This window comes from Hyperolius riggenbachi, chromosome 1 (genome assembly GCF_040937935.1).
Source record: "Hyperolius riggenbachi isolate aHypRig1 chromosome 1, aHypRig1.pri, whole genome shotgun sequence".
Lineage (NCBI taxonomy): Eukaryota > Metazoa > Chordata > Amphibia > Anura > Hyperoliidae > Hyperolius > Hyperolius riggenbachi.
Window position 1 is genome coordinate 657,215,513 of NC_090646.1, and position 17,564 is coordinate 657,233,076.

The following is a 17,564-nucleotide window of genomic DNA, read 5'->3' on the forward strand; positions in this document are numbered from 1 at the left end:
AGCCCTGCTGGTTTATTTGGCTGCAGTAGTGTCTGCCTCTAATACATTTAGCCGATACCTTTAGCCGGGTGTGAGATTCAGAGGATCAGCTGGACAGCCAGGCAACTGGTATTGTTTAAAAGGAAATACTTATGGCAGCATCCATATCCTTCTCACTCCATGTGTGCTTTACCCTTACCATATTTACCAAACAAGGCTATAACAGTTTGCAACTGACACATCAGGACATCTGATTCAAAACAAACCTAAGGGGTGACCCCGGGCTCTCTGGGTGGAGCTTGTGTGTCTGATCTGAGGCAAAGCTACCTTAGGAGAGCACGGAGGCGTGCTCATACTAGATCCACATACCACTCCTGTCTGAACGTGTGACTTTAGCCAAAAGTCACGGAAACTTTCATGGTAAGCACACCTCTTTCTATTACCTTCCCAGTCCATTATCTTGCCCGTCTTAGTCACTGCCCTTAGTAGGTGGGGAAAAGGAAGGAATGGGGGGCAGGTTATAGGAGGAAACATCGGTGCAAGCTTGCCTCTCCCTATCTAAAAAAGACTTTAGTCAAGTCACCTTTTCAAGGAGTGATTATGTAGACCAGGGTGAACAAGGAGAGGAGCAAACTACGTACAGAGGTATGTGGATCCAGCTTGAACATTCCTCTGTGCTTACCTTGGGTAGCTTCTCCTCGGGTGGGTATCCTTTTAAAGTGGACCTGAACTCTTGCACAGAAGAGATGGAAAACAGAGAAATCCACCCTGCGTGTTTTCATAGAGAATAGCCTAATTCTCCCTTCCCAGCAAGTAATGAGCCAGTGTAATTTCAAGCTGTCAACTGTCTGCCAAGTCTGCTGAGTTGGGAACTAATATGTAAACTCCAGAGGTTAACCCTTTCTGTGCCCCCAAAAAACCAGGAAGTAACTACACTGCAGCATCTCTGTATCGATCAGCTGTAACAGGGAGATGTTTTTATGTAAAGATTATGCTGTTACGTATCTTTAGAGCAGAGTGAAAGTTTTAGTCTGCGTTAAGCCTCATACTTGTGTATAAGAACGGTCACCTGGCAGGGATCGGGTCTCTATCTCTTGGGCGTCAGTGTGGGAATAGGAAATATAGGTCTGTTGGTCCACTGCTGTCAGATGTGTAAAATGCTATCCAGTGGAATTATGAAATGTTACCCAGCTAGGGAATTTGACGCCTGGTGCTGATTATTACCCCCAATGGGTGTGGTCATGACATAATGTAGGCGGAGCTAACTAATGTAACTCGGTGTTCTGAGTGTCCTCTGGAAAGTAACCATAAAAGTAGTTGGAAAACGTTCTCTAAACACATAAGACGGCAGCATTCCCCCGTGAAACCAGAGATTCTCGTTAGCAATATGCAGACAATAAATCTTTACAAACTGCGTGATGCTATCATGTCAGTGTGGACCGAAATCTGAGGATTGCCATGAATGCTGGGAGGGTGACACTGGGGGAAGGGGGGTATTCTGGGTAGGAAGTGTAACACTTAGTGGGGTGGGTGACAATGGGTGGGAGGTGGGTGATACTGTGGAAAGTGTCGGGTTTTCATCCCTTCAGCAGTGACCAGTAGGTGCGGCTCGCCCCTCCCCCTCCCCCTCCCTAGTGATGACAGCAATGCTACCACCTCCATGTAGTATGAGCGCTAACCTACACTATAGGTTTTTAGTGTTCACAATCTGTTGTCCCTCACACTGGATTGGTAAATTTTACCACTTCCATGCAATCAAAATTAGATGCAACACTGTAACTGTGCTGCCAAACTCGTAATTGCTGGAGAAGTCCATTGATCACATGACTGACGTTTTCCAAAGGGAATTGCTCTGGAACAGCTGCATCAAATCTAAAAACAGTAAAGGTGAATTGAGGACTTTACCATCACTCTTACAATGAGACCTCTGGGAGGGTGGACAAAGTTACAGTAGTTTTCACAAAATGAGTGGACCAACTTTCTCCATAAATCAGATATTTTCAAGAAACACGCACACACGTAAGCATTTAAGTCTAAAGCTACTCCGACCGTCACAGAAGTTTCTAACATTAGGTTGTGGATAAGAGGCAGTGGTTTAGACTGACTGGGAGTGAGCAAGGCTGTAGCCACTCCCCCTTTTAGCCACAAATTAATGTCAGGTAGAAAATAGTTGCTGTGGCAGGTGAAGGCATGCCTAGAAACTGGGCTGACAGGAAGTAGAGGAGGCGTGGCTTGGAGGAAGGGAGTGTGGGAGGCTGTTGAGGACAACCTGAGTTGATTACATAGAACAGAGATTTACTTCTTTCATACTGCAAAGGCCTCAATGTTTTTACCCAATGTTCTACTAAACTCCTTTTAAAAATGATAGAGTGGAATAAAATATTTTTTTAAAAGTTGACTTTATAGAAAGACTTCATGCTTTGATAATCCTGACAATCTTATTAAAGTGGACCTGAACTCTTAAACATGACAGAAGGAAAACCTAGAGAAATACACCCAGTATGTATTTAGAGAGTCTAGCCCAGGCATGGGCAAACTCTGCCCTCCAGCTGTTACAGAACTACAATTCCCACAATGCATTTGCCTTTATGAGGCATGACTGTGGTTGTCAGACTCCTGCAATGCATTGTGGGACTTGTAGTTCCTTAACAGCTGGAGGGCTAAGTTTGCCCATGCCTGGTCTAGTCTAATTCCCCCTCATCTGTGACTAACCACAAGTGTAATTTGATCTCTCGGGTGTGGCAGCTGGCTGCCTCGGCAGAGCAGCTAAGTGGTAAACAAAGGATTTTAACTCTTTGGGCTTGATTCACAAAGCGGTGCTAACTGTTAGCACGCCTGTGAAAACCCCCTTAGCGCGTCTAAACGAGCTTTTCGCGCATAAAACTTTACGCGCGTACTGCACAGAGTGCAGGGCGCTCCGCGCGAAGTGCCCATTAAAGCCTATGGGACTTAGCACGCGCATAGGACTTTGCGCGCGCAAAACTTTGCTTGTGCGCGATCTGATTGAGAAATCTGGTGCTAACCTACTTAGCACCCTGGTTAGCACGTCTAAAGACTTTAGACGTGCTAAGTAGGTTAGCACCGCTTTGTGAATCAAGCCCTTTGTCTGCTTCAATGAAGGTAGTTATGCCATTGCTTATCTTTTAGCGCAGAGATGACGTTTTGAGTTTAGGTCCGCTTTAAGTTATTTCACTTAAGTGTCTCGCGTCTCGAGTGTAATTTTTTTTTTTTTTTTTTAGGACTATTTTTTTTTTTCAGGATGTTGTTACCCCTCTTGATCCCTTTCTGGTGCCCTTCTGTAAGGAATTTCTAAAGTCTTTGACTGCAAGTGAACTTTACGTTTGCTGGATTAATGCAAAGCTCCCCCTCCTCCCTGCCCCTCCTGATCATCATTCTGTTGAAGCGCCCTTGAAGCATTGGCCAAGACTATTGTAAAGGTTCTTGTGCCCATATGTGCTGGATTGCCGTCTAGAATATAGCGCGGCAGTAAAAATCTGCAATCAGAGAGACTCTGGGAAAAGCAGCCTGGCCGTGCATGACAAATCTGTCTCAGCATATGCTCTGCTGACTGCTGCTCTGCAGTGTGACAGAGTCCCGGACGGCTGCTAGTCCCTCGCTTGTGCTTTTATTGCTTTTATATCCTCCTGCTGCACGACTCGCAGTCTATGTGTGGCGGGAGGAGACTGGGGAAAACTACTCTGAGGAACAAATACCGTTATCCTGAGTATTTAGCCCGAGTTTCCAGAGAGACAATTAGACCAGACAGTCACAGAACTCGCCCTCCATACTGTGATTATTTTTTTGCTTTAAATATTCAAAGAAGCCTTCTAGAAGCAACTCTGGGACACTTAATAGGTGGCTGCTGATTGGGCACAGTAAAACATTTAACCTAATTTGTAAATGTTTAAATGTAAAAAACTGTCCCAGGGTTTTCTTTTAAATTTAGAATGATTTCTCATCAGTTTATTTTCATCTAGGGTTTACTTTTTAACTACATATGCTAATGTGTGTAGTATGGGTTACTTATATTTGCCTTTCCCCTTGTTTGGATGGGTTCTCTTCTGTTTGACATCCATTTGAACAGAGGACAAAGGAGCAGTGCTTGCTCTGTCTACTCGATGCACAGCGTCCGGGAGTGTCCTGGGCATGATCACTTCAGGAGCACTGCTTGTGCAGCACAACAGAGAGTCCATCCAAACAGGAGCTGAGCAGTGCTTGCTCTGTCTACTCTGTGCACAGCGTCCGGGAGTGTCCTGGGCATGATCACTGCAGGAGCACTGCTTGTGCAGCACAACAGAGGGAAGTCCATCCAAACAGGAGCGGAGCAGTGCTTTTCAGCACTGCTAGATTTGTGCGCAGCTGGTGCCACCATAGGCTGTAATAGCAATTACAGCTCTAGCGGCGCTCAGTGAGTAATGTCGGTGCCGTCAGAAGACAGAGCCGAAGTTGCTTAAAAAACACAATAAATCGGCCTCCAGCAATAGCTGGAAGCCGAATTATATAATTCCCCCACTATCCATGGCGGCCTGGAGGGGGAATAGTAATTAACACGGCCCGGACTTGTGCAGCAGCAGCAGGATCAGCCATATACCGGCTGTATCCTGCGCCCAAGTCTCCCGGCACTGATTTTCAAATGTATGCCAAACAGGAGTCCTGTAAATATTAAGACCCCATACTTCATACGCTGTCATTGTTCCAAAGCTGCTGGGTTACAGCGCACTTTAGCCTGTTCATTTTACAGAACCCTGTAATCCAACTTGCGAGCTGCTTCAGGCGATTTTAGCCTCTCTCAGGGCATGGAATGGATTGATATGGTACTAGGGTTATGACTTTTAAAGTAGACATTTGAGAACCCAGTTAAAGGTTACCTGAAATGAGGTAGACTGGTGTACAGTGGCAAATAACTAGGCTGTGTTCCTTCCTTCTTTTTCTGTATTGAAGTGTTGGGTATGCAAGTGACAGTTTCTTTCCAGTCAGGACATATAGGACTATAGCGTAATGCTCACAAATAAGGAACTACAACCATAAAACTCCTTTCCTGGCATAAACTACCTTCTTGGTGTAGGAGATTGGTTAAAAAAATTGAAAGTCTGCATCTGTTACACGGGACAATATGAGACAATACAACATTAAATTTACTTTTTTTTTCCTAGCTAATGTACAGTATTTAAAATCCCAGTTTTATTCTCTGTTAGGAGTAGGAGGATAGATACAATTGTTTCTCTACTTTTTTTTTATTAACTTCGGTTTTTTATTTGTCGGGCAGCACCACCCAGGTTTTTGTAGAAGGCTTAGGGAACTCCCAAAAATGTAATGCCTATTCTTCTGCTGTATTATTAACTTTTTATCAATCCTCATGATCTGATATCACCCAGGGAGGTTAGCAAACTTTTTAGCACCTAATAACAGCATCCAGGACTTTTGGGCTGTATTTATTAAAGGGAACCTAAACTGAGAGGGACATGGATGTTTCCTTTTAAACAATACCAGTTGCCTGGCAGTCCTGCTGATCTCTGTGGCTGCAGTGGTGGCTGTATCACACACCTGAAACAAGCATGCAGCTTATCCAGTCTAACTTCAGTCAGAGCACCTGATCTGCATGCTTGTTGAGGGGCTGTGGCTGAAAGTATTAGAGACACAGGATCAGCAGGGGAGTCAGGCAACTGGTATTACTTTAAAAGGAAAAATCCATATCCTTCTCAGTTTAGGGTCCCTTTGAAAGTGACAAAGATCTCATGAACGACAGCTCCTAGTAAAGGAGGAATGTAGGGCAGCTGTACACCTCGAAAATAGAACACAGAGACCATGGGAGCCTAAATAGCGCAATATGTCATCCAGACAGAAAAGAAGAAATGTATACTCCACAAAGGTAGGTTGCAGGAGAGGCAACCAACCACTAGAGGGGTGTAGAGGCACAAACTAGACTCCACTCAGGTGTCCAGAGGGAACTGGCCGCAGTCGCTCTTAAGGTGGCCATACACTGATCAGATTCGATCAGAGAGGGATCTATCTTTTGGTCAAATCTGATGGCAAATCGACCAGAGAGGGAATCGTATGGCCACCTTACTGCAATCAGATTGTGAATCGATTTAAGCCTGAAACCAATCACAATTAGTGGAGCTGCCACTACTGCCACCCCCCCCCCCCCCCCCAAACTTACATTACCTGTTCCGGCCGGTGCGATTCCCCTGGTCCACCGCTGTCTTCTTCTCCACTCTGGTCCCGGCATCTTCTCCGCATCACCGGCATTCGCGTATAACTTTCTGTCACTCCAGTGACAGCGGAAGTTCAAATAGAGCGCCCTCTATTTGTACTTCCGCTGTCACTGCAGTGACACAGGAAGTTATGCTGGATGTTGTGATGCGGAGAAGATGTCAGCCGGGAGGTGATAGCGGGGACTCGCGCCGGCGGAGCAGGTAATGTATACCCGCTGTATTGCGTCGGTCGTTGGGCATTCGAAAGCCGCTATCGACGCACTCCCGACCCGCCGGCGACCGAGAAAAATCTTCCGCATGGATGGATGGATGGATGGATCGATCGTTCTGTCAGCGGTGTGCATGACGATTTCACGGCCGTTTCGATCACTGTGATCGAAACGGCCGTATTTCGGCGGGAAAATCGTTAGGTGTATGGGCCTCTTTAGAAAAAATATCTGGTGCTAGATGTGGCCAGGCCACCTAGGAGAGCACGGAGCACAAATGGGGGAAAGAGGCACCCAAAGATATATAAAACTGTTCAAAACAACTAAAATGAGAAAAGAGGGAGTGGCTATTCTCAAAAATGACAATGTCATGTGACAAATGAAAATGTATTATGCACTGGCAACGTGTTACAGGAGGCTAAACTACTTGGCCTGAAGAAGTTAAAGCGCTAAACAAAAGGCACCGAATTGTTTGTTTCATCATGCTACATGTCCGTTCAGGTGACCTTTTTTAAAAGGATAATAATGTCCGCTTTAATATTTGTCTCACTATTGCGTCACTTAAAAGGGCAACTGAAGTGAAGGGGTGTATGGAGGCTGCCATATTTGTTTCCTTTAATACTAGTTGCGTGGCTGTCCTGCTGATACTTCATACATCAATAGCATCTGAAACAAACATGCAGCTAATTCAGTCAGACGTCCGTCAGAGCATCTGATCTGCAGCTTGTTCAGGGTCTATGCTGAAAAGTATTGGAGGCAGTGTGTGTAAAACGTATAGATTTTCTAGTTGATATCAGGACTGATTATATCAGCAAAGAGAAATGTAGAGTGTGTAGACATTCCCTGATGTTGCTGGCCCACCTTAATGTGTAGACCATCATCCAAAACTGTTATTTTTATTGCAGGTACTTCAAAGAATGTTCCTTCAGTGTTGATCTACTAGCATGTCTTCCCCTCTCCCCATTCCATAGAGCAGTGAAAGCTTCTCAACTAGGACATGAATACCATTGCAGTACATCGATCATTTAAAAAAAATGAATGAAAATAGTTTCAGATGACAAGTATTGGAGTTTGACAATCCTGCACTAGACATATCTCCAATACAAAATGGGTTGAAATAGTACACTAGGACCTAGTCGTGGGCCAACCTCCATGTTTACTGGCCACCTTCCTCCCTTACAAAGTTCCCTGTTGTCTAATGGCCCACCTCTAACTCCTATACAATTCCCTGGTGTCTACTGGACCTCCTCCTTCCCCTAAGTTGTTGTTTTTTTTAACTCCCAAATATTTCACTGGTGTCTAGTGGCCCCAACCTTCCCCTATACAGTTCCCTTTTGATTAGTGCTTTCCCCGTAACTCGCTCGTATGGCTTTCCTGGTGTTGTAGGTCTTCACCTCCGATATAGCTTCCCTGGTGGTCTAGAGTGGGCCAAACATAATGCAAAGTTGGGAAACCACTCGGGGGCCAAATTTAATGTCTCAGAGGGTCAGATTTTGCCCATGGGCTGGAGTTTGACATGTATGGTCTAGTAAGTTTCACATAAAACAAAAGGCTGTTGAACATTTGTTTAAGGGTGTGTTCACACTTTGTGCGTCGCAGACCATTAGAATATAAGTTGTACTGTCATTGCAAATGTTGCAATGGTCTCTTTCACACCTACGTGTTGCCTCCATGCTGGGTTGGGTTGAGCTGTGCACTGCCAGGCAAACACGCACATCATGACCAATGAATGGTGGAGCCGATAATTTTGAAATTTGTTGTGGTGTGCCAAATTATGTTATTTTTTACTTGTAATCTACTGAATTTCCATCCGTTCATAATAAGTCTGCCCCTCCCCCCATATGCGGGACTGGTGAATTTTAGATTACCTCTTTTAACCTATTAGCATGATGCAACTGCTTAGAAAATGGAGACCTCTCACTTGAAGCAAATGCTGTATATCCTATTGCAAGAGATCTATTACATGAGCAGCAGATGGCGCTGTAGAAATTACTTTAATTAGCTGTTATGATGTCCTTCTTGCTGCTCCATAAAAACTATTTTAGCAGTTCCTCTTCTCTGTGGTTTTGGTTATCTCCGCGTATCCTCGCACATCTCAGACCGTTCAAATAAAATGTTTCTTACGGTGTGTGGATGTTCCAGAGAAGCCGTATTCTTCAACGCCTGCCATATAAACCAATACAATAGTAAATGTTGTGTAATAGTATTAAAAAGTCATAAAATGCTGTGACATTTTTCTAATGAATTCTTATGTATTGTTATGATAAATGGCATCTAGGAGTAGATTATAAAATTGCATCTCAGTTACCGGATAAATCGCCTTCTCAGTCACTTCTTATAAAAAGGTCACTGCATGAATTTTTCCCCAGGCTTATTTAAAGGGATCCAAGCAGCTTTTTTTCTGCAGTTTTTCCTGGTTTCTAATAGCTGTAGGAGCTGCTACTCCCCCCTCCCCTTTCCCTTATTTTTTTTAGGGGAATGTGTGAATGTAATAAAGTGTGTCTTTAAACTGAAGTACAGTGTCATATCCTCTGCCCCCCTTTCCACCACTCCTGCTGCCCACTGATGAAAGTTTTTGTTTGCTCATTGCTACTTCTATTTGCAGCAGTCTTTATCTGGCTGCTCTTTCTGTGGAAGGCAGGTTGTGGAAATAGGGCAATAAAAGCCTTTAAGGCTTTGCTCACATCTAAAATCAAAATCTGTGACGGACACATTTTTGCGATTTTGTAATTTCGCCCCTTCCTTTTCCCCCCATCCCCCTTTCCCAGCGCTTGCCTGCACACTATGATTTTGTGTAAAGCTCTTTTCTAAGCGCTGTTGCAGAGCGATTCCATTTCATCCGGAAATAAATAAATACAATGTTTTTCCTACACCTTCCATTCTAGTAAAATCGCCCCGAAGATGGTACACGCAGCGCTTTGCTGAGCGGAAAGTGGCCCGAAACGTGCTGATATGAACTATTCCATAAAGATTCCTTGCACAAGCGCTTTTAAAGGTGGCCGCTAACAATCCAATTTCTAGCGAAAAATCGTTTCAGCGATAAGAAATTCTGATCGGAAGTGAAATATTGTAATACATCATTCACTACACCATCAACTAACCAATCTTTGCTTCCTATCTATCACAACCAACAAGAAAAAATCCAAATTTTGGTTCGACGAAAATTCATTCGGCCGACATTTTTTTCATTCGTTCAGTTGGTGTCCACCAACTGAGATTATTTACAACCAATCCGATCAAAATTTCTGATTGCTCGAACGATTTTTCGCTAGAAATTGGATCGTTAGTGGCCTCCTTAAGGCAATTGAAAATCGCCAGCACTCAAAAAAACAGGATAACGCCCTAGGTGTGAACAAGCCTTTACTAAGATATAAAAAGAGGTAGAATGGGTTTTTTTTTTTTTTTTTATTAAGGAGCCACATTGTATGCATTTTTAATGTGCTATTTAGATGCTCTGCTTGGCTTACTTTAAGTTTTCACTGTGAGATTATAACTATTTGTTTATGTAACGGCTTATTGGTCTCTGTCTCTTTGCAGTACTGGAGAAGATAGGCATGGAGCTGGACTCTGGATGCTGCATAAATAGAAAGACAATGAATAGTGTATATTCTGGACTATGAAGATACTATGATGAAGCTATAAAGACAATGAATAGTGTATTGTGGACTATGAAGGCACGATGATGAAGCGCAGGGATGTACCAGATGCTGGTCATGTGACATGTGCGGGTTTTAAGTAGTGGGGGGGGGGGGTTTCACAGATCAAATTTTTTGCCTCTTTGTTGGACGGCTTAATTGGAGTCTACGGCGTACATTTGCTCAGCCCTTTCTTCACAATTTGTGTTTTACATCAAGGAGGGTTGAACATATCCCAGCAAGCCGGCACCTAAGTCTACAGACAACGGGCTCCTGACTTCAGAGTTCTTCTTTAATGGCTGTCAGTGGAGTTGTTTCCTAAAACTTTCTGCAGGCTCTTGGATTGGACGGACCGGACCCTGGATTCCATATTTATAATATCCATTTATTTAGCTCTCTGTCATCTGCTGGATCAATTTCCTGCTAACCACAAGCAGTAACAAGGGCAAGGAATTAAAAATGGGAAGGATTACCAAGAGGTAATACAGTGTATAGGAAACAAAGACCTGTGCAGAGGTCAGACAGTAGTGTGTACTAATGAAAATAATGCAATGGGCTCAGGTTATTTGCTGCTTGTTTATTATGTGGTTACCTCTTTTAGAGCCAGATCGATTTAAAGTCTCGAACACACTCTAGATGGTTTTTGGCTGAGGCCATAGATTGGAGCTCTCCCCCTCCCACTGCATTAGTAAGAGATTAACCCTGCCGTGTTGTCTCTGCCAAATGCTGTCCCATGGGCATTGTTCTCCCACTAACCCCGCCTGCTGCGTTGTGTAACGTGCCATTGGTCCTCCTCCATGGTAACAGATACATTGCTGGCCTGCAGGCTAGTGATGCGTCTGTACAGAGTTAGTCCCTGAGCTTTCGCTCAAGGGCTTGAGTCCTGATTCTTGCCATTTGACTGTAATTGGATGTGGGTATAAGGCTTAAAGGACACCTGAACTGAGCGGAATATGGTGGCTGCCATATTTCTTACCTTTTAAGCAATACTAGTGGCCTGGCAGCCCTGCTGAGCCTCTGACACTTTTAGCCATAGACCCTGTACAAGCATGCAACAGATCAAATGTTTCTGACTGAAGTGTGGCTGGATTAGCTGAAGCCAAATAACACCAGCAGGCCAGCCAGGCAACTGGTAATGTGTAAAAGGAAATAAATATGGAAGCCTCCATATCCCTCTAACGGTGGGTTCACTTTAGGCCAGTATAGTTTACATCATTTAGAGCAGAAACAAATTAGGTTGATTTCATTCAGTTTGGCCACCACCGAGAAGGTCCTGTCCCCTGTTCGCCACACGGCCTGTTCTCTGCTTCCCCCTGGTGTCTGCTTCACTTCCTGTCTGCGGGCACCTGTGTAGTGTAATGTGGGGGCCTCTAGTGGTCATAGCACCCCTAGTGTCTGTTCCCTGCATTGCACAATACACAGGTGCCCAGGGATACGTAAGTGAAGAGGAGCAGCTGCTGGGGAGAAGCAGAGACCACACGGGTGCTGCGGACCGGTGGGAACTGAGGGAAGAACTGGGACTTTGGCAGGAACACAGATTTTTTTTCAAATATTTCACGCTGAAATTAATTGATGATCTGTGTGCAGTGTGTGTAGGCTATCGAGTAGATGGATCCTCTGATCAGATAATGATTAGTCGATATGGCCATCCGTTAGATCCCTCTCCAGTGTATGGAACGATCTCCAGCACACCCATTTTCACAAGAGTATTATGTAAACACAATCAGATGAGATTACTCTGTTAATCCTCAGATCTGCCTCTTTAAAAGGAAATGCAGGGAGTGCCAGACAACATAATACAGAATTTATGTACACACCGGTTTTGTTTTTTTATATCCAGTTTTGGTGTTTAATGAAAACTGTAATACAAGCCAGTGGTACCTCAGCTCTGCCCTGCTGAATGCTGTACAGTTCAGAGTCTGTAGCTGGAAATGTTGTGTACAAATTTATGTAGCTTGAAAATGGACTAATTGAATCTCGCCGTGGCGAGATTCAATTGGTCTGTTTTCAAGCTGCTTAAATTTGTATATGGTATTTACCAGCCCTAGTGGTGAGATTTGCTCATTTTCACCAACCCTGTCCATTAAAGTGAACCTGGTACATAAAAAATACCCATGTAGAAGAAATACGCTGAGTGGTCTAGAAGCTTCCCATGTCCTTCTTGACCCCAGCGCTCCCGGCTGGGGCTTCCTTCAGGTTTGCAAGCATGCTCCACTCTGTGTATGGCCATACTGCACATGGTCAAGTGTGACCCCGCCCTTGCAGTAAGCCAAAGCTGCTCAGAAGCGCTTCCTGTGCAGGCGTACATGCGCACATGCGCATGCACAGTACAGCCAAGCTTGTACGCAAGTGGAGGCATGGGTATGGGAGCATATCTGACAAACTTTTGTTGTATATGTTTGGAGGTATCCTGTACACTGGTGGGCTTTAACCCTCTGGGCGATACAATTACATCGCCCAGGAGGGGGTGCAGCACTTTTTTTTTTAATTTTTTAAATCATGTAGCGAGCCCTGGGCTCGCTACATGATAGCCGCTGCGCAGCGGCATCCCCCCACCCACTCTGATCGCCTTCGGTGATCAGAGTAAGCAGGAAATCCCGTTCAGAACGTGATTTACTGCTGGTCTTCCCCGGTCGCCATGGCGACGGGGCGGGATGACGTCATGGACGTTGTGATGTCAGAGGGAGTCCCGATCCACCCCTCAGCGCTGCCTGGCACTGATTGGCCAGGCTGTGCAAGGGGGGGCTGCACGGCAGGTAGCGGCGGATCGGTGATGAGCGGCGGCGATCGGAAGTTACACACAGCTAGCAAAGTGCTAGCTGCGTGTAACAAAAAAAAATTATGCAAATCGGCCCACCGGGGCCTGAGAACTCCTCCTGCGCGACATACCCCGAGCTTAGCTCGGGATTATCGCCAAGGAGGTTAAGATGGGTCTGGGCTGCCTTAGGACCAATCCAAGACTTCCCTCTACGTGGTCTTACTATTGCTTCTAGCCTCATGTAATCCCTTTGAACATGCCTATAAGTGATATTGGACTGTGGTGCTATTTCTTTTCAGAAACCTTCATGGTTCAAGTGAGAGAATAGATGCTGGAGCGGTTTGTGACGATTTCCAAATAATAGTTTTTAAGTGACTTCTTTAAAATAATCATGAGTTCATAGAGAGAAGCTAGCGAGAGTAATGTACACTGGAGTGCCCTCTGCTGTAGGGATGAGTTCATGGAGAGAAGGTAGTGGGAGTCATATACACTATAGCGCTCTCTGCTGTAGAGATGAGTTTATGTAGAGAAGCTAGTGGGAGTGATGTTCTCTAGAGCGCCTTCTGCAGTAGAGATGGTAATGGAGAGAAGCTAGCGGGAGTAATGTACACTAGAGCGCCCTCTGCTCTAGAGATGAGTTCATGGAGAGGAGCCAACGGGAGTGATGTACACTAGAGCGCCCTCTGCTGTAGAGATGGTAATGGAGAGAAGCTAGCGGGAGTAATGTACACTAGAGCGCCCTCTGCTCTAGAGATGAGTTCATGGAGAGGAGCCAACGGGGGTGATGTACACTAGAGCGGCCTCTGCTGTAGAGATGGTAATGGAGAGAAGCTAGCGGGAGTAATGTACACTAGAGCGCCCTCTGCTCTAGAGATGAGTTCATGGAAAGGAGCCAACGGGAGTGATGTACACTAGAGCGGCCTCTGCTGTAGAGATGGTAATGGAGAGAAGCTAGCGGGAGTAATGTACACTAGAGTGCTCTCTGCTGCAGAGATGAGTTCATGGAGAGGAGCCAATGGGAGTGACGTACACTAGAGCGCTCTCTGCTCTAGGGATGAGTTCATAGAGAGAAGATAGTGGGAGTGACGGACATTAGAGCGCCCTCTGCTGTAGAGATGAGTTAATGGAGAGAAACTAGCGGGAGTAGCGTTCTCTAGAGCGCCCCCTGCTGCAGAGTTGAAGTGATGTTACTAGAGACTCTAATGGCACAGTAAATAGAATATAAGCCCTGTGCACCCGCCTGCCAGGGCAACAAACAATGGAATCATCCATCACATCACATCACAAAAAGCGGAGCGTCTGGACTTGAAGTGAAGTCATTTGCTGGCTGATGCTGTACATTTTACAGCTGCTTACCATGTTTGCTGACTAACTGGATATTGTACGTTAACCTTCTAATATGCAAGCAAGACTCTTTCTTATTGGTTGTTGTAACTTTTTGTTTACATTAAAATGGACTTTGCACTAAATGTTTTCTTAATAAAGGACCCTGTCCTCAGCGATATAGAGGTCGCCCTTGGTCCTCTAGCAGTGATGCTTGCCTGTTGTGATTTCTTTTGCTTTGGTACTTCCTGAGTATGGACCCTTGAACACGAGCTGTTGAATTCTCACAACTGCTCGCTGCTGCCTGGTAACTGCTGCTCGCTGCTGCCTGGTAACCGCTCACTGAACGCACAGTTCCGCTTCCCATGTGAAAGGGCCCTAAGGATGTAAAATAAGTACGAAGCCTGGGTCCCTATTCAATCAACTTTCTCTCCTAAGGGATATTTTCACATCTTATCAATAAAATACCTTTAAAGCCACCAGCAAGTAAGAACATACTCTGAATAATGTTGACAATGATTTATCACCACCCTGGTACTGAAAAGTTAGTGCTGATAAGTCATTTTAAAGCAGAAGATGAAAATTATCTCCTAGGAGAAAACTTAGAAGTGAATTGAATAAGGGGGAGTAAACCGAGAACTGCAATAAAAACACGAACGTACACTTAGGGCTCAGACACACTAAGCGCTTTTTTAAACACTTGCGATTAATTAGCGCTTTCTGAGTGCTTTTTAAAAATCGCTCCCATTCACTTTCATTAAAATCGCAGCATAATTACATACGCGTAAAAACGCTAATCAATCACAAGCGCTCAAAAAAAAGCTTATAGTGTCTGAGCCCTTCCATTTGTATCTGGCTAAATAAGCACTCCTAATAACAGGATCGTGCTGGAAAGTTCTCTGTGGGTGATGAATGAACCAGATTTGATGTCATACATTCACAGCAGTTATTCTCTTTTCAGCATTAAAATTGCAACCTTTAATGATTTACTGTACCAAGTGCAGCATATCTACGTCTGGCAGGACTTCACCTGAAGTTTCAGGGACGTAGATATTCATCTACTATCGCCATTTTGCTGCCGCTCATTAGTGTGCAGATCAGTGAATAGAACACTGTTCCCATTTACCAATCTACGTGCCTGTGATCAATGACCACTGCCATCAATGAGATGATGTGGTCATTGATAAAACAAAAGTAATAGTACGCACAGGAAGATAAAGTGTGGGGACATCTTGTGGCCAGATAGTAAAATTACACCTACAGTACATACATTTTTGTTTAACCCTCCTGGCGGTTAATTAAAACCGCCAGGGGGCAGCGCAGCACTATTTTATTTTATTTTTTAAACCTGTAGCTAGCCTAGCGCTAGCTGCATGACAGTCGCTCTGCAGCGGCATCTCCCTACCCTCTTCGATCGCCTCTGGCGATCAAGCCCGTCCAGAAATCCCGTTCTGAAGGGGATTTCCATTAGGGCATCCCAGGTCGCCATGGCGACGGGCGGGCTGACGTCATGACGTCAAAGGGAGTCCCGATCCAACCCTCGGCGCTGCCTGGCACTGATTGGCCAGGCAGTGCACGGGGTCTGGGGGGGTGGCGATGTCGATCAGAGTGCACACGTAGCTAGCAAAAAAAATGATGCAAATCGGCCCAGCAGTGCTTACCGCCAGGAAGGTTAATTTTTTTATTTAAATGAAAATTACATACATCTCACATTAAAATTTAACCCCTTACCTCCCAAGAGACCAACATTTTCATATATAAAAAAGCATAAATAGTCCTTAGGGACTCCATTTTTTTTAATATGCCATGAGGGTAAATTACTGTTGTATGGAAATAAGGGCTTGTAATTCGTGACGGTTGCAGAACTGAAAAAAAGACAGTTATTTCCAATTATTATTCCTGTTAAAAGGCATTTAGAATAAAATAATTCTTAGGATAATGTATCACCCAAATAATGCCTAATTGGTGGCGCAAAAAACAAGATATAGATAATGTTGTTGTGATAAGTAGTGATAAAGTTATTGAAGAATGAATGGAAGGAGCGCTGAAAGGTGATAATTGCTCGGGTCCAGAAGGGATAAAAACCCTCATTGGTTAACTAGTTAAAGGGACCCTGAGCAGATCACAAAAATGCCATAATGAACCTATCTGGGGCTTTCTCCAGCCCCCGTAGTCTGTGAGATCCCTCGGCGTCCTCTGGGCTCCCACCGTTCTTCAGCTGGTGGCTCCGTTAGCCATGCGAGTTCACCAGTTGTGCGCAACTGCAGGCAGCACCCCAGGCAGCAGCGGTGAAGGACCCTCAGTGTGTATCGCTGTCTCCACCCTGTAGTGGCAGCGGCCTGAGACTTACCAGTGTAAATTCATCCTCTGTATCCTCTATTGGGAACCAGTATCTGCGGCATCAGATTTATCTGAGCTTCCGTTGGAGGCTTCCCCCCGCCAGCATCCACCATCCCTATCTGTTTCATCTCCATAGGTAGATCTATCACTGGGCCGGGCAGCATAAATCATGGGGAGGAAATGATACAGAGCATTGTCTCCAAGCTTTCTGCGCTGCTAAATGTATTCCCACCTCTGCTATAGCTGCTGCCTGGCAACCATCATCTCTGCACTGTAATAATAGGTGCAGCCCCTCTGCTATAGCTGCTGCCCGGCAACCATCATCTCTGCACTGTAATTGCAAGTGGAGCCCCTCTGCTATGGCTACTGCCCGGCAACCATCATCTCTGCACTGTAATAGGTGCAGCCCCTCTGCTATAGCTGCTGCCCTGCAACCATCATCTCTGCACTGTAATAACAGGTGGCGGCTCCTCTGTTATAGCTGCTGCCCGGCAACCATCATCTCTGAGCTGTAATAATAGGTGCAGCCCCTCTGCTATAGCTGCTGCCCGGCAACCATCATCTCTGAGCTGTAATAATAGGTGGCAGCCCCTCTGCTATAGCTGCTGCCCGGCAACCATCATCTCTGAGCTGTAATAATAGGTGCAGCCCCTCTGCTATAGCTGCTGCCCGGCAACCATCATCTCTGCGCTGTAATAATAGGTGCAGCCCCTCTGCTATAGCTGCTGCCCGGCAACCATCATCTCTGCACTGTAATAATAGGTGCAGCCCCTCTGCTATAGCTGCTGCCCGGCAACCATCATCTCTGCACTGTAATAACAGGTGCAGCCCCTCTGCTATAGCTGCTGCCTGGCAACCATCATCTCTGCACTATAATAATAGGTGCAGCCCCTCTGCTATAGCTGCTGCCCGGCAACCATCATCTCTGCACTGTAATAATAGGTGCAGCCCCTCTACTATAGCTGCTGCCTGGCAACCATCATCTCTGCACTGTAATAATAGGTGCAGCCCCTCTGCTATAGCTGCTGCCCGGCAACCATCATCTCTGCACTGTAATAAAAGGTGCAGCCCCTCTGCTATAGCTGCTGCCCGGCAACCATCATCTCTG

General features: G+C 45.3%; 1 protein-coding gene across 3 annotated transcripts in view; it reads left to right on the forward strand.

The window, feature by feature from the left end:
* The window catches only part of PIK3C3 (phosphatidylinositol 3-kinase catalytic subunit type 3), a 206,968-nt gene extending 192,641 nt beyond the window's left edge, over positions 1–14,327 (forward strand). For all 3 annotated transcript variants that reach the window (XM_068252072.1, XM_068252086.1, XM_068252078.1), the window contains one exon: positions 9,938–14,327. In XM_068252072.1, the coding sequence (XP_068108173.1) occupies positions 9,938–9,952 (15 nt within the window). In that variant the 3' untranslated portion in view covers positions 9,953–14,327. The remainder of the gene's footprint in view (positions 1–9,937) is intronic.
* The last annotated feature ends 3,237 nt before the right edge of the window (positions 14,328–17,564 follow it).